At 50.1% G+C, this 21,654-nt stretch overlaps 1 protein-coding gene across 1 annotated transcript in view; it reads left to right on the forward strand.

Annotated features, from left to right (window-relative positions):
- DAP (death associated protein) overlaps positions 1-10,168 on the forward strand; it is a 66,862-nt gene extending 56,694 nt beyond the window's left edge. The window contains exons 3-4 of the mRNA XM_028122652.2: positions 6,678-6,720; positions 8,254-10,168. Of these exons, the coding sequence (XP_027978453.1) occupies positions 6,678-6,720; positions 8,254-8,367 (157 nt within the window). The 3' untranslated portion in view covers positions 8,368-10,168. The remainder of the gene's footprint in view (positions 1-6,677; positions 6,721-8,253) is intronic.
- The last annotated feature ends 11,486 nt before the right edge of the window (positions 10,169-21,654 follow it).

Here is a 21,654-nt window from a genome sequence, read left to right on the forward strand (position 1 = left end):
GCTCGCTCTCGCTCTCTCTAAAATAGATAAAAATCTTTAAAAAATTAAAAATGGCTAAAATGATAAATAATTTTTTTAATCGGTCGCTGAGCTCGCTAGGGTTTTAAAGCAAACCTGGCAGGGAGGGGAGAACGCTCTCCAGTTTTAGGAGCCTCGTTTACCTGGAGCTGACAGAAGGTAACACAGGCCCAGTTCTCTCCAGGCCAGGTAAGAGCTGGTGCGTACCACGCAACCCTTGGAATGTTTTCTATTTTTCTTTAACATTTTTTCTCCAAATTTTTATTTAAATTCTAGTTAACATATAGCGTGGGTTTCAGAGGTAGAATTTAGTGATTCATCACTTCCATGTAACGCCCAGTGCTCATTCCATCGAGTGCCCTCCTTACTGCCCATCCCACATCTAGCCTGGCCTCCCCCCGCCCCAGCAACCTTCAGTGTGGGTAAGCATTAAGAGTCTCTTACGGTTTGCTTCCTTCTCTCTTTTTTTTTTTCCTTTTCCTATATTTTCATCTATTTTGTTTCCCAAATTCCACATATGAGTGAAATCATATGGTATTTGTCTTTCTCTGACTTATTTCGCTTAGCATAATATAGCTCCCTCCGCATCATTGCAAATGGCAAGATTTCATTTCTTTTTATGACTGAGTAAGATTCCATTGTGTTTATATTACCACATCTTCTTTATCTATTCATCAGTCGATGGACACAATAGTTTGGCTATTGTTGATAATATTGCTATAAACATTGCGGTGCGTGTACCCCTTCAAATCTGTATTTTTCTATCCTTTGCGTAAATACCTAGTAGTACAATTGCTGGATCATAGGTAGTTCTATTTTTAACTTTTTGTGGAACCTCCATACTGTTTCCCATAGTAGCTGTACCAGTTTGCATTCCCACCAACAGTGTAACAGGGTTCCCCTTTCTCTGCATCCTCGCCAACATTCGTTGCTTCCTGTGTTGTTAATTTTAGCCATTCTGAAAGGTGTGAGAAGGTATTTCATTGTGGTTTTGATTTGCATTTCCCTGATGATGAGTCACGTTCAGTATCTTTTCATTTGTCTGTTAGCCATCGGGATGTCTTCTTTGGGAAAATGGCTATTCATGTCATCTGCCCATTTCTTAACTGGATTACTTGGGTTTTGGGTGTTGAGTTTGATAAGTTCTTTATAGATTTTGGATACTAGCCCTTTATCAGATATGTCATTTGCAAATATCTTTTCCCATTCCATAGGCTGCCTTTTAATTTTGTTGATTGCTTCGCTGTGCAGAAACTTTTTATCTTGATGAAGTCCCCATAGTTCATTTTTGCTTTTGTTTCCCTTGCCCCTGGCTACATGTGTAGTAAGAAGTTGCTGTGGCCAAGGTCAGAGAGGTTGCTGTCTGTGTTCTTCTCCATGATTTTGATGGTTTCCTGTCTCACATTTAGGTCCTTCATCCATTTTGAATTTATTTTTGTGTGTGGTGTAAGGGAGTGGTCCGGCTTCATTCTTCTTCATGTTGCTGTCCAGTTTTCCCAACACCATTTGTGGAAGACGCTGTCTTTTTTTCCATTGGATACTCTTTCCTGCTTTGCCGAAGATTAATTGACCATATAGTTGTGGGTCCGTTTCTGGGTTTTCTGTTCTGTTCATCAGTCTATGTGTCTGTTTTTGTGCCAGTACCATACTGTCTTGATGATGACAGCTTTGTAATAGAGTTTAAAATCCCGAATCATGATGCCTCCAGCTTTGCTTTTCTTTTTCAGGATTGCTTTGGCTATTCATGGTCTTCTGTGGTTCCATACAAATTTTAGGATTGTTTGTTTTAGCTCTGTGAAAAATGCTGGTGGTATTTTAATAGGGATTGCGTTAAATGTGTAGGTTGCTTTAGGTAGTATAGACATTTTAACGGTGTTTGTTCTTCCAACCCATGAGCATGGAACGTTTTCCCATTTCTTTGTGTCCCCTTCAATTTCTTCTATCAGTGTTTTATAGTTTTCAGAGTACAGATCTTTTACTTCTTTGTTTAGGTTTATTCCTAGGTATCTTTTTGGGGTTTTGGTACAATTGTAAGTGGGATTGATTCCTTGATTTCTCTTTCTGCTGCTTAGTTTTTGGTTTATAGAAATGCAACAGATGTCTGTACGTTGATTTTAAATCCTTCAACTTTGCTGAATTCGTATATTAGTTCTAGCAATTTTTTGGTCGAGTCTTTCAGGTTTTCTACATAGAGTATCATGTCATCTGCAAATAATGAAAGTCTGACTTCTTCCTTGCCAGTTTGGATGCCTTTTATTTCTTTTTGTTGTCTGATTGCTGAGGCTAAGACTTCCAGTACTATGTTAAATAGTAATGGTGAGAGTGGACATCCCTGTCTTCTTCCTGACTATAGAGGAAAGGCTCTCAGTTTTTCCCCATTGAGGATGATATCTGCTGTGGGTCTTTTGTATATGACCTTTATGATGTTGAGGTATGTTCCCTCTTTCCCTACTTTGTTGAGGGTTTTTATCAAGAAATGATGCTGTGCTTTGCCAAATGCTTTTTCTGCATCTCTTGAGAGGGTCATATGGTTCTTATCCTTTCTTTTATTAAGGTGGTGTATCACGCTGATTGATTTGTGAATATTGAACTACCCCGGGAGCCCAGGAATAAATCCCACTTGATTTGAATGTTTTTTAAAAATTAGAAGGTGCGATCTTAAAGCAAGAACCTCCCCCAAAACATGTTGGATCCACAGGGCTTTTTCCTTATTCCTTTCAGTGTCATATTTCTTGCCGGCCACAACAGGTAGAGACCCTGGAGAACAGGGATGTGGGGTCAAGTCTTTGAGATCTTTACCACTGCATCCATCCCCCAGCTTAGGTGGACAGCATATGCATTGTTTTGGTTGTGTCCCAGACGTCTGCTCTGACTTGAAGCCGGCTTACTGCCCCTGCTCCTTGGCCCAGAATCAGCCCTCTGCTGTGCGCAAAGGGAGACCTTGTGTCCCTCTGACTAGAGATGAGTCACAAACACCACACCTGGCAGCGGAATGGGGCCTGCCGTGACCAAGATATGGGGTTGGTGTGGCCTCAGTGGCTTCCTAGGCCGCGCCCCGATCCCTAGCCAGCTCCCTCAGTACCCCAGTGGGCCCACTGTCTTAGAACTGCACGTGAGAGGTCCAGCTGTATGCCCATCAATGAACGTGTGATATGGGTAGACACTGATAAGGCATTGTGTACTTTTTAATACAACACCAAAAACAAAGATATGATAAGAGGTTATTGGGACTTTTAATCCTTAATTATTTAGTATTTACTTATTTTTATATTTATATTAATTTTAATATATTATATATAATATATAAATATATTTATATAAATTTTAATATTTACTTCTGTCATTTGTATTGTTTACCATTTCTGTATTCCTTTCCAAAGGGACTGTGGGATATATATACCACATGCGTATGTCTGCAGGACATGCTCCAGGAACTTTGTCATCTGTTCGCTCTTCTCACCCCTAACCTAGAAGTGGTTCATGAGTTCCAGTAGAATGTTTCAGAAACGCCCCCATCTCAAACCTAAAGAGCCACTTTGGACAGAACACACATGCCGTAAAACATCCGGTTCACAGAGCCACCGGCACCCAGCTCTGCGCCACCCATCACCCCAGCGGTTATCAGAGCGTATGTCTTTACACTGAGCCCAACTTGCTTTTCACTGACACACTTTTCCATTATGAGGAGAATCCAACGAGCTGTTTAGACCCAAAAGCTTAAGTAACGCGTGTGAAAGTGTAGTGCCTCAGGAAGACAGGGTCAGCAAGGAGAGCACCATGTTCCAGCACTCTCCTTGGGTGGGTCCTTGGGCTCTGCACCCACAGTCCCTGGACACCCCTAAGGAATGAGCTGGGCTAGAAGGGAGTATTCTTATATTAGGGTCTTCTCCTTTAGCCCCCAGAGTCTCCCTAGCCCCCCAGTGGTCATGCAGTGAGGTCTCCTTGAGAGGCTCACCTGGAGGGGAGGCCCTGGGAGTTGGATTCCAGCGGAGTGGCCATCACCCTCTGACGCTGGGGCTGGACCCGGGTCATTAATGACCTCTAATCACGATCATTTACACACATTTCCCGAGACATTCTCAAGCAAGGTCTGGAAGCCACACTCATGTTTAATGTGGGAGACACCCAGGGCCCAACTTGGATGGAAATAGCCAGACTTTGAAGGGTCACTTCTGGAGAAGAGAGGGAGGCCATGGGCTGGAAGCATGGGACCCATGATGGGGCTCCAAGGGTCTGGAGACCCTTCCTCCATGCACACAGCGGGTAGTGGATGCTGCCAACAGTCTCCTAATAACCAGATTCCCAGGAGTCGGGGGCAGGGGCTGCCATCCAGCGGGGGCTGGGTGCACCAGGGAGTGGCAGGAAGGGCGCTGGGGGCCCAAGGGGTTCAGGACACAGGGACCCCCCCACAGGCTGGCACTCCGCTATACCATGCCAGCTGTGGGTCACCTCCTTTCTCCAGAACCAGACGCTACCTCTCCAAGGAGCATCCTCTGCTGATTGGGCTGCAGTTTTCTTATAGTCCAGTTCTGTGTGCAGATATGCATTTGTATACTTTCTACACACAGTAATATAGCGATTTTAACATTTTTTTTCCTTGTCTGCTTTTCAACAGTGAATGTATACATACATGTATACAGAGAGATGAGGAGGGAGAGAGAGCATGTGTGTTTTATATATATAATGGCTCGAGATTCCTCGGCCACCTTTTTGGGGTTCCCTTTGGACAGGGAGCCGCTCTACTGTGCATTTATGTGGACTAGATTCACTCTCTGTGGGTGACTTTCTCATCAAGTTCTTGCTGGGGGCCAGGGTGTGGAGGGGTGCTGTCTTTACTGCCTTTAAACACTTTGACTCCGGTTACAGAGCCAAAAGCAGAGTGGAGATGATCCAAGCAATCATGCACTCCGGGTACAAAACGATGGCCTGGAAGCAGATGCTACATAATCAGTTGACAAAATGGAGCCATCCCTTCTTGAGGCTTTTCCTAGATTTTGAAGGGAACATGCAAAATGTAAGAAAGTTTTGTGGTACCATTTCCATATTCCTCTCTAAGACTTTTATAAAATGTTAGAATCTGGAACACGGTTCCCCAGCTTGGGCGGTGAAGCCCCCTGAACACCCTGGGGGCCTAGCCTGTGGATGCTCAAGCGCCCTCGCAGCAGGATGCGTCTGGATTCCAGAGGCACCCATATCTGTTATGTGCAGGACTTACCCTTGAACTGAACCTACTCCTCTCCAGCTGGCTATTGATCTTGTAGCCAAATCATATTTGTAATCAAAGATAAAAAAGTTAACCACCCAACAAAAGCAAAAATAAAACCAGTCATGTAGGGTCATCTCTCTGCTGCTTAGTAAGAGTTGAAGTTTCTTTATCTCATGGAGCAACAGAAATCACTTGGGAGAATTTCGGGTATTTTAGTGAAACTGTTGAGGATATAAACAGTGAACTTACTGAATCCTGGGGTGTTTGCCACAGCGAAACAAAGCTAAGACAAGTGGTTTGCTTCCCAGGAGGCCCAGCAGCAGAACAGAGTGGCAGAGCAGGTGGGAGGCGGGCTGGGCAGCTCCCAGGATGGATTCCCCCGTCTGCCCAGCAAGACTGGCCTTGAGCAAAACCATCTACCTCCTGGAGCTGCCCCCTGTTGCCCTCTCCCTGCCAGGCTCAACAGGTGTATTCACCTGTTGCCCCCAGGTCCCCTTACCTCCGGTGGAGGCATTTCAGAGGGGTGTGACCTGTGTACTCCCTGGAACGGTGTTCTAGTGTTCTTAAACTATGACATGTGCAGCCTTTTAAAAACATGCATAGGAGAGTGTGTACTAACACAGGAGAGCGTGTGCTAACATGGAAGGATGCTCAGCATATCCTAAATGCAGAAAACAGGATGACTCGTCTGTAAGAAAAAAGCAGTTTAATATGAAAACAAATGCGTCTGTCTATCCATAGCTAGAAAGATTGGACAGAGAGCCATGTATTAACTGTGACCATTTCCATGTGGTAGAACGACAACTGATTTTAACATGTTCGCGCTTGTCTGCCTTTCAGCAATGGACTTGTGTTACTTTGGTCCTATCTCCCACCCCGCCGGGAGTGTTGACAGGTGGGGGAGCTCAATAGAATTTCGGATGTTAAGAAATAATCATAGCTTCACAAGGGCCCTACATTTTTAATACCTGGGTCTCCTAGGGGCCAGGAGCTTTGCATTGGCTCTGGGATCTGCCCCGTTAGAAGCTGCCAGAAGGTGTGGCAAGAGCCCAGGAGGAGAGTCCCTCCTTGGTGGGCGTCTCCATGTTCAGCCCAGTGTGACCCCGCTTATTTCCTGCTTTGGGAAGCACCCATATCCATAATCTCACGAAACAAAAACTACTGGGTTTGCCCACAGCCACCATTTGAGGACGACCCCCCCCCCCCACACCGAACAAAAAACACGAAGAAAACACACGGCTCACCTGCTGCTTGCTAGTCTCTGGCTCCTGCCTGAACTCAGCTCAGGAGATGGACCCCAGATGGTCCTGGGGAGATGAAATAATACAGAGGAGGAGGTCACTCCTGGGTCACTGTCCCTTACACCCCCCAGACCTGCCGCCTCCACGCTCACTCTGCCTGCCTCCTTCCACTTGTGTTCCCTGAAATCGCCCTTTCCCTTCTTGTCTTGCAGCCCGCCCAAGCCGACCGTGTTCATCTCTGGTGTGATCGCCCGGGTAAGAGCCACTCCGTCAAACCCTTGGCCTGGGGTCCTTGTTAAACCCCACTCACCTGTTGGGGTCCCGGGCCCTGGGCTGTCGTGTCTGTGGGGCACTTCTGTCACGAGCCCTGTGTGGAACGGTGACCACACGGTGCACACCCAGGAGCTGGAGCTATCTGCCTCCCCCCTCCCAGGCCCCCCCCTTGCCTTTAGACCCAACCAGGGCTCAGCCCAGAGTTTCTGGGTGACCTGTGCGCTGAGCATGCTTTTTCATCTTTAAATGGTTGAAAAGCTCAAAATAAGTATATATTATGACACATGAAAATTACATGAAATTCATATCCCGGTGGCCACGGATGAAGTCAGTGGTACACAGCCACGACCATTCGTGCATGTGCGTCTGTGGCCACTTTCCTGCCACAAAGCCTGAAATATTTACTATCTGGGCCATTACAGAAAATGCTTGCCAACCCCTGGACTGAACTCACAGGTGGTTGTCACACCCTTTATCTTTCAAGAGCCCCTTCTTCTGGTGAGACCCAACTTTTTTTTTTTTTAAAGATTGTTTATTTTAGAGAGTGAGCACAAGCGGGAGGGGCCAGGAGAGGGAGAGAGAACCTCAAGCAGACTCCGTGCTGAGCGTGGAGCCCGAGGCGGGGCTCGGTCTCACCACCCTGAGATCTCAACTTGAGCCAAAACCAAGATTCGGACACTTAACTGACTATACCACCCAGGTGCCCCCCCCAACATTTATTTTTTTAACGACCTACCAGCAAAGTCACATTTGAGGGATGGCACAGCAATACCATCCACAGCTCTGTGGCTCGAGTGCATTTGAGCCCTTAGCATATGATGAAGAACAGCGCCCTTGGGACAGACTGGTGGTGCACTTACTACGTGAGAGAAAACTAAATGCTTACCCACGTCCGGAGTCAGCCCTTGGCTGCTTGGCTCAGCCAAAGCTGGCCATGGCCCTAGCCTGCTTGCGGTGGCCTGGGCCCCAGCCACCTCCACGCTTGCACTGTTGGCACAAGAAGGCAATTCCACCTGACAAATAGCCGGGTACCTTCTTTGCAACTCAGCAGGTTGAATCTGGCTTCACCTCACGGCTCTCAGCCCCGCCCTGTGTGTCTCCTTCCCAACCAATGCCCTGACTCAGCTGTGGCAGCAAATCAGAATTGAAGACACTGGATTTGGTTCTGTGTTGCCCCATTTCAAAAGGTTACAAGAACAGCTCTAGCAGAGGAAAGGCAGCCAACACCAGCTTAGTTCTGAGGGAGTCCCATGATGACCTGAGCTCAAGGCGTGGGGACAGAGACCATGAGCATTCTCACCCCTGGGATGGTTCCTGGGCCTCAGTGCCCCCTTCCGCACCCCAGAGAGCCTCAGGACCCCCAGAGTCCCAGGGGACAGGCTGCTACCTGCCAGTAGGTCCCCCATGCCATCACCCACTGTGCAGGGAAGCCGGTAGACGCGGTGTTGGGGGCCTTGCTGGTGCATCAGCCCGCTGTTCCCTGTCGGTGAGCCAGTGCATTCTGTCTCTTGACAGGGCGACAAAGACTTCCCCCCGGCGGCTGCGCAGGTGGCTCACCAGAAGCCCCACGCCTCCATAGACAAGCATCCTTCCCCAAGAACCCAGCACATCCAGCAGCCTCGCAAGTGAACGGCGAGAACCCAGCGCCTCCACCAGCAGTGCCTCAGTTTCCCGACCTTTCATATTTCCCTGGCAAAGAGAACCGGCATTTTCTTAAAAACACTGCTCCACTGAGAAATCTAAGACAAAGTCAAGTGCCCCTGCCTTTGCCTTAAATTTCCGTATCTGAAGCTAGAAAGGATCTGACCCCCAACCTTGTGTCCAGGGAGTCATGGTTTCCCTGCAAGTGCCATAAGCCAAACTTGCCCAGCCCTGAGTCAAGGGAAGTTGCCAGAGCTCAGCTTTACTTCTCTGTCAGCAGTCATCCAAGGCCCTACCTGTGGTCTTAAAAACAAGAGGGCGCACATTTGGGAGGACGAGACAGATAAAGGCGAGAGGAAACGTCGCCCACTTCATGCTTTTGAGTAACAGGACCCTGCATCTTAACAGCTAGGGGAGAACGGGGCGTGAATGTATGGGACAGGTTTCAGGAAGGCAGGGCAGGGAAGGTTTTTGGTGAAAAGTGACACCAGCGTCCCTGAATTCCCCTCCCCATGAGATGGGGGTCACTACACGGGGGATACCAGGTGCTCCTGGGAAAAGCCAAAGAGAAGCTCCCATCGTTGAAATGGCTCTTTATTCTCAGGACCCACATCCTGGAAAATTCGAATCTAGGCAGTCTGCCCGAAGGGAGCCCCCCGGGAGGAGATCACAGTGTGCGTCCCAAGTCCGGCACTGCCTCCTGATCCAAACAGCCTCCACCAGGGCAATCAGGCAAAGCCGCGTGTTTCAGAATCCCCTCTAGAGCTGCTTTTGAGTTCTAGAAGTGCCCACCAACCAGTGGAGGAATAGACATAAAGCTAGTTCTGGAATACTAAAGCAAGAGCATTGCACGCATGGAAAGGCCAGATGAAAACCTGCCCGTGGTCTCCCTAGAGAAAGGCAGAAACACCATGTTCTGTTTGAGCTGGAAGGACCTGTCCATCCAACCAGTGCAGGTGTGCCCGGGCCTGTGTTCACCTGGGTGAGTCCAGTTGTCCTACACTTTCAGCCCATCTTTCCTGCCCAGAGCTGCCCTAGACTGCTCCCTGGCTCACGGCTATAGAGTGCTTTTATTTTTCTGGAAAAGCCAGTGGGCTGGTCTACTCAGCCGTTGCAAACTTCCAGAATAGAGGCTTTTGGAGCAGGTACGGCGCTGACACCCCACTCGCCAGCAGCCGTGTCTGCTGTGGGTCAGCAGGCGTGCACACCACCAGCCTCGCTGATGTCCTTACCAAACCTGCGTCTGCCAACCGGTAAAAATGACGCAGACCTCATCAGAGCCGCCTCTCGTCCTTCCCCAAGGGAGAAGCAGCGCTGCTTCACATTCTAAAGACCATGTTTGGTTTCTCTTCTCATTGATTTGCTGGGAGGCAGGGTCTAACCCTCAAGGCACCCTGTCATCACACCTGGTATTTCTTATATGCTGAGATGTTGGTATAAACTGGCTTGCAGAGATGCAGACTGGGGGTGGAGAGGCAGCATGCCCTGGAGCACAGCAAACCAGCAGCCGCCCCCAGCTACCTCCTGGAGCTAGGTCAGGCCTGTGTGGACCACCGTACCCTCCCCTACGAAATTCAGAAATTCTGACGCGTCCTTGATACTTTTTAGTTTTGCTGCCCGGAGTGTCACGATGCTTCCCAAGGTACATTGTTCATGTCCTTTTCGCTACTCCTGGCATGTCTCCCTGGGCTCTAAATCATTACATGCAAAATATTTTCCTGAATGAATTCATCAATTGTGAACCTCGAGAATAATAATGATTGTAATAAAACTCTTGCATTTCTTCTCAGGGCATGTATTTTCTTATATTTCAGAGATTTTTCTTGTACATTTTACAGGGGTTCCCAGATGGTTTCAGTAGAATCACGAGCGTGCCTGTGTGATGGATATTTTCACAAATTGTTGCCCAGCCACAAAATCGAACTGTTGGACACCTGACACCTTGAGTCTCATCATCTACTTTAAAATGTCCTAAAATGGAAGAGCTTAATGCAGCTGATTTAAACCTATTACTTGTGCCCAGCAGCTGGCCCTACGCTAGGTAGGCCCTTCGGGACAGACTTAAGAAGGAATTAGTAGTAAGCTCGGGGGTGGCTGTAAGCAGCTTTTGATGAAAAACACATTTGCCTTGATCCAGAGCTCTCCGGGAACCCTGCGTGTGGGAGGAGAAGGTGAGCACAACTGTCAGACCTCGAGATCCGGACAGATCACGGACTTGGACTGGGAGGGTCCCTTGAGGTTTCCCCCACAGGGACTCCGTGATCAGCTGAGGCCCTGGGCGTCATGGTGGGGGGTGGGGGTTGATAAGCCAGAGTCAGCATCTCCCAAAAAGCCTGGTCATTCCTCAGCCCGGGTGTCCCCTCTGGGGCCGCTGTGTACATGAGTGCATCAGCCGTATTCAACTGAGACCTGAAAGAGGGTCTTACACACTTAGTATCACTCGGTGAACAGTTGGTCTCTGTAAATGAATGCTGGTGGCCAGAAATGCCAAACACACAACCATCGTGGACAAGAATTGCCCCCAGGGCTTTATTATTAACATTGTCACCTGCCTTGTTCCCCCATTGTTGCTGTCACAAAGTTCCCCAGACTGGCCGGCTTAAAACAATGGGAATGTATCATTTCACGGTTCTGGAGTCTTAGAGGCTTGGAATCAAGGTATGAGCAGGGCCCTGCTCCCTAGGAAGGCTCTGGATGATGCTCAGGCCCTTCTTCTGATGGCTGCTTGTATTCCTCGGTGTTTACTGCTGGCTGCCACATAAATCCAATGGATTTCTTTGTGGGCATCTGTGTCCACATCCCCTTCATCTTCTAAGGACACGGTCATTGGATTAGTGCTCACCCTAATCCCGTATGACCTCACATTAAGGAATTAGATCTGCAAAGACCCTATTTCCAAATAAGGCCACGTTCACAGAGAGCAGGCATTAGGACTTGACGTGTCATTTGGGGAAACGTAATTCAACCCAGAGCATCAGCCGTGGGCTGAAAAGCTAGGAACCTCCCTCCCTGCTCACACTGTTTGACGCACTGTTCATTTCGTAAATGGCTTTTCTGAATAAACTTAGCTGTGAGAATGCTTTCCCGGCTGCAGATTAGTGAAAGCCATCACAACCTGCCTGCAGGAGACGGGGAGACGTACGGGAGAGGCATCCGCATGCTTGGAGCCTCCAGCCGGGTGTCTGTCTGTCGACAGCTCTCTCGTTTTACAGATGGGAAGCCTGAAGCACAGTGCCCGGTGGCAGAAGTCGCTGTCAGCAAACAGTGGTCTAAGGGGGATCCACAAATAGCCCAGGAGCCCATGAAAAGATGCTCAGTATCATTAGTCACCAGAGAAATGCAAATCACAGTCACTTCACACCCACTAAGGTGGCTAAAATCAAAAAGTCAAATAATAACGAGTGTTGGCAAAGATGCGGGGAAATCAGAACTCCCATGCCGTGCTACTGGGAGCGTAAAACGGTGGCAGCCACTGACAGCAATGAAAACACGTCGACATAAAACACACACAAACATTTGTAGCGGCAGCACTCACAACAGCCTGAAGGCGCAGTCTAAACGTCCATCAACTGAAGGACAGTTCAGCAAAATGTAGTATATCTGTACGGTGGGGTAGTATGTGGCCCTAAAAAGGAGTGAAGCACTAACATAAGGTACAAGATGGATGAACCTTGAACACATTATGCTCAGTGAAAGATGCCAGGCACAAAAGACCATGTAGTAGAGGATTCCGTTCCTTGGAAATGTCCAGAACAGAGACTATCCAGAGACAGGTGCCAACAAGACCGAGCACGGACAGGGGGACAACGGGTGAGGGAGGCGGGAGACGGGGTGGGGCCTTTGAGCAGAGCTGCCAAGCGGGGCTTGGGCACAGTGAGGCCGCGGTGTGGAGCGCCGTCGGGGCCGGAGGGGGCAGCCTGCACCCACCTGCGGTGGGGAGAGTGACGGTGGGACCTGGGGAGGGAGAGAGTGTGGGGCCCTTGGGGACACGCTGAAGATGGGACCCCAGGGTGCCGGGCAAGGGGAGAGAGTCAAGCAAGCCAGGGACTGCACGGGCGTGGGTTCTGGAGAGTTCTGCTGGCACGACCCAGAGACTGGGGAGGACCAGGAGCTCCATGAGGAGGCCTCAGTGACCCGCAAGCTGGGGTTTCTGGGACGAGGAGGGACAAGCCAGATTTCCCAGGAGTCGGAGTGGAGCAGCCTGCTAAGACCCTAGCTGGCGGGGAGAGTAGGTTTGAAGGAGAATCAGCACGAGCCAACGAGAGACTTCCTTGCCCGAGCTTGCGGGCGGGAGCCCCAGTGGGCTGAGGACGGGAGGAGATGCGCGCTGGTGGCAAAGGTGCTGGGGCGCAGGAATGGGCCCCCCCCCCCCCCCGCCCCGTGGGCCACCGCAGGAAGCTCCGGCTCGGGAAGGATGGAACAGAATCCATGTGGGCCCAGGAAGATCACACCGAGGTCGGGAGGACAGCGGATGCTCTCTCCGCACATGCAGGTGCTCAGCCTCCTGCCGAGCCCGTTGTCTGCAGATGGGGGCAGTGAAGAGCAGGGGTGGTGACGCTCGGGGCCTGGTAAAGGAGATGAAACCTGTTCCCGAGTGCAGGAGGAATGGTTGAGACACACTCAGGAGTGGGGTCTGTAGTGGAATTATTCCATCCCGTCTTAGGGGTTCCGCCAGCCCTGAGGGGAGGAAGTGGAGAAAGAAGAGGCTGCCCTGCACTCGAGCTCGGGGATGGGTGGTGTGGCCCAGCGCAGGGACTCGCGACCGGGTGCAGGTGCTTCCTACAGCAGCTAGAGCTAGCGGAGATTGGGGGCCACCCGGGAAGGTCGCCGCTGACCCCTGCCGCGTGTTCGTGCTGTGCCAGGCATCCGTTACTGGGCTAAGCACTCTCCGTGCACCGTCTACCAGAACCCTCTCAATGATCCCCGGAGAGTGGAGATGGCTCTCTGCACCATCACACCCGCTCACAAGACAAGGCAAAGGAGACTCGGGAGACTTGGACTTGCATGCAAGCAGTTTGGCTACAGAGTGCAAGTTCAATAAGACGCCCCACAGCCTGCTAGCCTGGAAGGGCAGATGCCGTGGAAGGGACGCTCGGGGGTCAGGTGATGGCCTGAGGGACTGGCAGGCAGAGGAATTCGGGGGAGCCAGGCAGCTTTGCGGGATGGCAAAGATCAAGTGAGAGGAGGCAAGGAGATGAGATGGCCTGGAAGGGGCAGTCTGGATACTGAGACCCCGAGGATTATGACTTGGATGCTGAAGTCCTCGGGGAGACAGGGAATCCCAGGGGTGACCGGATGCGAGCAGTTTGGATAGGCACGGAGTGAGTGTAAGCAGAAGACACGAACCACAGAGAAAAAAGGTCTGTGATGAGGACAAATGCTGATCTAAAAACCCCACAGGGACAAAAAGCCCTGGTTAGCTGCTGCCCTTTGAAAGGGGAGGATAGGGCGGGCGCTGGCTGGGCTGTCCTGTGCTGAGCTGAGCCTTAATGGAGGCCAGGTCTTGAGCAGACAAGCCCAGACATGCCCTGTGATGGTGAGGTGCTGAGGGGGACTTGCGGCAAGGCGGGGGCAGGGGGCCATGCACTGGGAGGGGGTGGGGGTGGGGGGACCAGTTTACACCTGCTTGCTCCAGCCTTGCCTCTGCTGAGGCCAGTTCTTCAGTTAGCATCTCTGGTCCTCAGCTCTCCACCTGTCTGACTGGGCCGTTATGTAAGCAGAGAGAGGGGTTTTGCAAGGATGAAAAAAAATCATGGATATTAACTTCCTGGTTAATATAGATAGCAGTTTCAAAAGAACAGAGCTCCCAACATGGGCAGGTGGCACTGGTAGGGTGCAGAGATTTGGGATAGCAGGCACGCAGAAAGGGAGAGCTGGATCGATGCCAGTCCAGGCTGTGTCCAGGAACATCAGCATGCAGTTAGAAAGGAGACCACCGAGGCCCAGCTAATGATGAGCAGAGCAGGGATGGGCAGATCCTTAGGACCTGGAGGACCCTAGGGACCCCGTAGGACAGAGGTCAACAAGACTTGCATTTGCCCCTGGCTTCTACATGCTGTGCACTGAGCTTCTGTCCCCAGTAGGAAGCTCAGCCCCTTGACTGGTTTCAACAAGAAATCCCCTGGTAACGTTCACAAGTGTTATGGGGTTGATGGGAGACTTGAGAGGTTATAGGGAGGCACGTATGGTCTTCCTGGGCTGCCACCTCATCCAGCTGCTGCCCGTGGAGCCAGACCCTGTGCTCTGCCTGAAATAGACTGAGAAGGAGACCCCCTCGCCAGGCTGGATCAGCTGTGAGGCCCGCTGCCACCCTGGCCTGGTCTGGGGAGACCGGCCCCCCGCTCTCAACACATCCCCGCCTGTGCCATTCCCTCCCTGGGTCCAGGGAGAAAGACAGGGGCCATACGACAACCTCTCCTGGTCCTCAGGTCCACACTTATGACATCAATGCCCATCCACCTCAGGGGACCGCCCCGGCTCCACTCTTCAATCCAGGGTCAGCCCCTGATGGAGCTTGGCCGGCCGCCATTGGAGCTCAGAGCAAGGGTGGGCCCTCCGAGGTCACGTGCCACTCTCCCACTTGGAACCTGCAGAGCCTGGGCAGCTGGCTTTTCTTCTCTGGGCCTCAGCTTTATCACTGCCAAAAGGAACCTTCCTGAACTTCCCGGGGGTGGGGTGGGGGGGAGTTGTGTGCGTGTTGCGGCGGTGAGCACTCAGCCAATCTTAATTTATCATCATCATCATCATGGTTGTTAATTTATGGTGCAAGAGCAGAGACACCATGAGATTCTGCCCAATTTAAGCAAACACCAGACAGAGGCTGCGGAGCAGGGCAAAGGGAGCGGCGGGGCCTGCGATGGGCCTTTCGAGCACCCTCGGGCATTACGATCTCAAAGGCTGAGTCCAGTGCACCCAAGCAGATGCCCAAACCCAGACCATACTGCTCCCCGTCCTTGGTCCTGGTGCTTTCACAAGCTAGACAGGGACACAGAGAGCCGGTGTGTGCACCGGGAGCAAAGTGTCCGGGTGCGACTGGCCCGCAGCTTCACAGAAACCAGCGGGAAATGGTGGGAACCCCCCAGAGACAGTGGAATGATCACCAGCCAAGTGGAGGGCACTGCCCGGCCCGGGTGGGGGCGCCACGCTCAGGCACCCCGAAAAGGGGCAGGGCCGGTGGGCAGATCTGGAGGGAGAGGAAAGATATTGCCAGACCGAGCAGGTTTTTAATTAATGAAATATTTTTAAAACATCTGTCTCCTGCCTCCGTGGCCCGTGGTGCTCTTCTGCTCTGCAGCTTTTTCTAACTTCACAGCTGCCGTGCTGGTTAAATGCTTCTTTTTACAAAACCCAAAGTAAACTTCTTTTCCCCCCAAGACTTGGTATCCTGCTGGCCTCTGCAGTATAAAAAACAAAAACAAACCAAAAACAAAACTCCAGGCATTTTGTAACCATCCCAGGAGGCGTCTACAGCCATATGCTCTCGCAGCAGAGAGGGGCTGAGCAGGTGGTGCTGGTTAACCAGGAAACTCGGAGTATTCGAAATTTCCTCAATAGTTGCATTAGTCAGAGTTCTCCAGAGAAACAGAATGGACAGGAGGTGCTGGTGGGTGACGCTGGGTATAGATAGATGATCGCTAGCTAGAAAAATAAAGAGATTTATTTTAAAGAATTGGTTCCCCTGTTTATGGAGGCTGACAAGTCCAAAATCTGCAGGTTGGGCCAGTAGGTGCAAGACCCAGAGAAGAGTTCAAGCCCAAGCTCAAGCCCAAAGGCCGTCTGCTGGCCAAACTCCCTCTTGCTGGGGGAGGTCAGTCTTTCCTTCTTTTCAGTCCTTCACATGACTGGATGAAGCCCACCCACAGCATGGAGGGCACCTGCTTCCCTCGAAGTCCACCGACTTAAATGTAAATCTCAACCGGAGCCTCATAGAAACATCCAGAATCATGTTCTAACAAATATCTAGGCCCCGTGGGCCAGCCAAGAGGACACATAAAATGAACCATCCTGACCTTTCATTGCTGCTAATTTTTCTCGGATTCCTCAAAGCATCTCGAACTTGTTTTCACTTCCACCACACTGAAGCATCTACATCTCTTTGCAACATTGTGTCGAACATCTGACCTTCCAAACAGACTGTCTAAAATGCAGTCAAGGGCATTCAGGACAAAAAATACTAATTTTCTCCCTCACCGTCCCCCTTAATCCTAAATATTATTGTAAATTTATATTTACATTTTAAATATTATTATAAATCCAACTATAAATCCAATTTAAGAAAAAAAATCGATTTTGTGAACTGAAAAAGACCCAACATGATCTGATCTAATGAACTGATACAATGAGGAAGATTTGGGACTTCACCCCAGAAGCTCTGAATCAGCTTTGTGATTACCTTTCAGCACTGTCATTCTGTGCTGCCGAGGGTCACCTAAAAGAGAGAGCCCAACATGTTGTCGCACAAAGGCTCAGTTTCCATGCAAATTACCAGAAACCTGTTTGCATCGTTCTTTAAATAGAGATGTATCGAGAACATGGAATGTATGTGGAGTATTAATGAAATCTTCATTATCTCTGGGGCAGTGGTTTTCACCTTGGGGCGATTTTACCCTCCAGAGAACCTTAGGCAATATCTGGAAACATTTTTAGTGGTCCCAGCTGGGGATTGGGGAGGAAGGGAGAGGTGCTAGTGGTAGCATCTGGTGAGTAGAGGCCAGGGGTGCAACCAAAAATCCTACAATGCACAGGACAGCCCCAACAACAAAGAATTATCCAGAGCAAAATGTCAACAATACCAAAGTTGAGAAGCCCTTAATGGTCCTGTTCTGGAACTGCATGACGTCTAACAATGCAATTACATAATTAGAGGCAAATTTCCCTCATCCTGGAATCTTGAAAAAAATAATATATGTGTTTCAGTGACGAGGGCTCGTTTGGTGCAGGCAGCTCAAGTAGCTTGAGCTTGTGTATGCTTTTCAGTCCCTGGAGCAGCAAAGAGCAAATTGCCCTGACGCAGGTCGGCTCCTGGATGCAATGGAAAATTTTAGAGAAAGCAAGCCTTTCCTTCAGGGAGAACATGCAGTGCTTCTCCCCCAAAAGAGTGACCTCCCGGGTCACCGATACAAGGAAGAGCGGAGATAAATGCCCCCCCCCCCCCCCCGCCGTGGCTTCCTCAGCACACTCGCTAGGACAGACAGGACTGACTCAGCTACTTCATATCCTCATAGGAAGGTCTAGAAACCTCTGTCCAAATGACTGCATCCTGTTTTCCAAAATGGACCGTGTACGTCTCAAGCTGATTAACCTCGGAGTTATTGCACATGGAAGAGGAGTGAAGAGTGAAATTGGAAAATGGGCATCTCTCTGCAGAGCGAGTAGCTGAGCACAATGTGAAGGGAAGAGAAAGCTGTGTGGGTACAGATGTCCTTTGGGCAGGGACTTCGGCCGCACCTTATACCCCTGTGTCCTGGCAGAGTCGCCAGCCACCCACCAGCAGCCCCTCTGCAAACCCTTCAGCCACCGAAGGACTAAGGTCAGCTGTGACCTCTTGGCGGAGGTGGCTGCTTCTGACGCACAACTCCACCCTACCTGGGTGACACACTGGGAAAGGTGACATCTCTATACCCCTCCAAGATGAGGACGTCCAATGAGCTGCTCTACGTTTATCAGCAGCGTGTACAACTAGACCACATTCCACGGTACATAGAAACCACATTTCAGAGCGGAAGACAGAACAGAAGTTTGCAAGGTCACGCGCTTCATCACAAAATACTCCACCCTCAATGTCAATGATGCCTCAGCCTCTGTACGTCAGTTGGCTAGAAACTTTCGGGTTCAGTCACTTCTAGAAACACTCTTTGTCAGGGTGCCATCACTAACCGGGGAAGCCCTGTGTGACTATGGAAGTCATTCGGTACAAAGGAGTAGCACTTTCAGTTAGGTTCAGACTCATCCTAATTCTGGTCACGAGAATTCCCAAACAGCAGAGGCGGTGTCAGGCCAGAGCCAGACAAGCGGTCCCCAGATCTCCTGTGCCCACAACAACAGAGCGCTGTGGGCGAGTCCCTGTCCTTGCCTGCAGGACCAGTGCAAGAAACCCACATCCTGGCACGCGCCATCTCACCAACTAGTGTAGACTGGGCGTGAGAAGGGAGATTTTTAGTAGAAAGTCCCTCTCAACAAAAATTACAGCCCAAACGAGCAAACAAACCTAAGCAACAGGATCTGGAGTCACCATAAGTCAGATTTCCTTCAAGCATAATCGGGAAACCCCCTCAAAGACGTAGGATGTCAAATCATATACGTTTCCCAGCCCTAGGATGATGCTAAGGCCATCCTGCCAGTTAAGATAATTGATGAAGTCTTTCATAGATTTATTGTTTGGCTTTCATAGCTAAAGCTTTTTTCCTGCCTTAAAACGAATGTCGTTTTCAACTTAATAGGTGATTTTACTATCCTCATGGAGGCTCTTAGTATATTAAAAGGATCCCCAAAAAAGTTATCCTAGGAAACAACAACAAAACCAAAGGATTATTACTTTGCAGGCACAAAGTACTGCGATGCCTAAGAAAGAGAACCCGCATTAGCGTGATAAACAAGTATTTTTTTCAAAGACAATTAGGTAGCCTGAATATAATAAGAAAAGGATAAATGAGCATTTATTAATTAATGCTTTGTTTCAACTATATAAACTTAACCAGAGTTACACTATTTTCCATGACTCCCAAAGGCATCCAAGTAGATAGAGTTCCCACCCCCATACCCACTACCGGCGTCTTCAGCATCACCACAACATCCTCCTTCTCCTCACATTTATTGAGCATTTACTATGCGCCAGGCGCTCATGGCAACTCCACCTGGTAGACGTTACCTTTGCTATTATATAGACAAGACCACTGAAGCCCAGTGTGGTAAGCAACTTTCTTGTTCACACAGCTAGTGGCAAAGCTAAGATTGGTCTGACACCGAGCTCTAGGCTTTCCACCTACCCGATCCATCGGTCCACCCACTGACAACCCAGACCATCTCTGGGATTCCCCCACAGAATAGAGCTCCAGTGCTCCTCTGCCAACCAACGGAAGTCACCTTGGGCAGCAGTAGGTCCCAAGAGTTGGAGGAACAGCAAGGTCTTCTGGTTGCCAAACATCTGGATTGAAGCCTGAGAGATGCCTAGGTTCTGCTCCCAGGATGGGTAGCCCTAGGAGAAATGTGAGCCCCATTCCTCTTGAAGGTCTTTAGTGGGCCAGATCATGAAAGGGAGGAAATCATGATAGACTAGATTTAAGTCCTGCTTCGCTGTCTGGAAATTCAAGTCTAAGTTCTAGACATTGTCTCCTCCAGCAGTAAATGGGACCTTCCTAGGCACACACTGCCAGGGCTCATCTCCAGTGGGGCTGGAGGAGCAAACTGGAAGGGAAAGTTCTATGAGGGGAGCAGGTCTACAATGGCGAGTCTCCCCCAAAATCAGATGGAGAAGAGGACAGGGCCTCCCTCTGCTTGCACCCCAGGAGATGATCGAGAGCAGAAAATACAAATAAAACATTGACCTTCTTCTGCTTTGGTGCAGGGATGCCGGTTTCTCCCCCATGCCCACTCCCCCTTCCTCTTTGGAATAGGGCCCCATTATTGCTATACAGGCAATGTCCCCAGTTCCACGGCTCCATTTTTCTACTTGACAGGTACGTGTAGGTGCAGGACAAAGTTCTGGTGAATGCCACACAAGGGGGTGGTGTCTTAAAGGGAAGTGAATCACCCAGAAGATTTGCCTCTTGTTGCCCTTGACTCCTTTCTCCTGTGGAAAACAGATGTGATGACTTGTACTCCAGCAGCCAGCTTGGATTATGAGGCAACCAAGGGAATGGGCACTCCTGCCAAGGATGACAGAGCAGAAGGATAGAAAGAGCTTGGATCCCTGATGACAGCGGCACTACCGTGCCAGCCCCAGCTTGCCTCTCTAGACTTTGCCTAGAGAAAAACAAACCCTGACGTATTTTAGCCACTCTTTTTTGGCCATAACAGAAAAGTTTAGAGCACAGACTTTGAAGCTGGGCCTCGATTATATCCCAGCACCTCCACTCACTAGCACTGAGACCTTACATAGGTTTCTTGATTGCTCTGTGTCTCAGTTTCCCCACGTGTAAAATGAGGCAAATAATAGTTTCTATGTGACAGGGTTGTTACGTGCCTGGCACACAGCAGCCTGGTAAGCTTTTCTAGTTTAAATCAATGACAGTGATGGTCACAATGCTACCAATGACAATGACAATGACCATTATTGAGTTTTCGCTCATATGCAGCTCAACCTAATCCCGTTTGATACAAATGCTCACAGTGGCCAAGCAGGAGTGGGTTTTCCCTGGAACCAAGGAGGAGACATCATTCCTTCACCTCCTCCAGCAGCTGCTCCAGGAAGCCATGAGGTCAGAAAATCACAGGCCAGTTCTCAGGAAGGAGCACCCGGAGCAACCCTGGGAACCCCAGTAAATGACTCATTCAGCCAACTACCAGGTCCAGTTTTGCTAAGTTGACAGATGAGTTTTAGACAATAGAGAGGATGTCAAGGTTGTGTGAGGGAAGGAAGGAGGAGAGACCATCCAGAGACCACGGGATAAGAGCGAGGTCCCCTAGGGAGCAGATGCCTAACCGAGGAGAGTTGGTAAGGTTGTCGGGGATGACACTCCATGTGCCCGACCCGCCCTCCACCTCCTCCGAACCCTACAGTGAGACCTCCAGTCTCCTCGTGTGCATTCCCGTCCTGAGTTTCTGAAGCATCCTATGCTCATGACTTCTTCAGCATAATTTCCATCTATTAGTAGAGAAAAGAGAAGCTCACCATAATTAAACACTTTATTGGCTGTATTCTCCAATCTCTTGGGGCAATGCCAGCCTCCGCTGTCCTGTGCTCTAACCCTGAGGACACTGGCACAGACCAGAGTCAGGACCACTGGGTGCTGGTGGAGGGTGGGAAGTAAAGGCTCTCACTGCCTCGTGGAAGGCCCGCTTCCCTCTTTGGCTGCTTTTCTCGGTTCCAGGTGGCTGGATGGTCAGAGGGCAGGTTAGCAGCAACCATCCAGCTCAGAGGTCCCCCTCCTCCCAGAAGACCTGAGGATGGGCCTCCTCTCTAGGCTCCACCGCGGGCTCTGGGGAGAAATGAGGCACTTCTCCCGGAGGCCACCCTTCTTCCTTTTCATGGTGGTTGGAAAGATCTTGACCCAGATGATCTGGGACGCTGCTCCTGGAACTGAGACCACCAGAGCAGCTGAGCCAAACACAGATCAT

The sequence above is a fragment of the Eumetopias jubatus genome, unplaced genomic scaffold, assembly GCF_037043125.1.
Source record: "Eumetopias jubatus isolate StellerSeaLion01/CBP00866 unplaced genomic scaffold, mEumJub1_p1.0 scaffold_5, whole genome shotgun sequence".
NCBI lineage: Eukaryota > Metazoa > Chordata > Mammalia > Carnivora > Otariidae > Eumetopias > Eumetopias jubatus.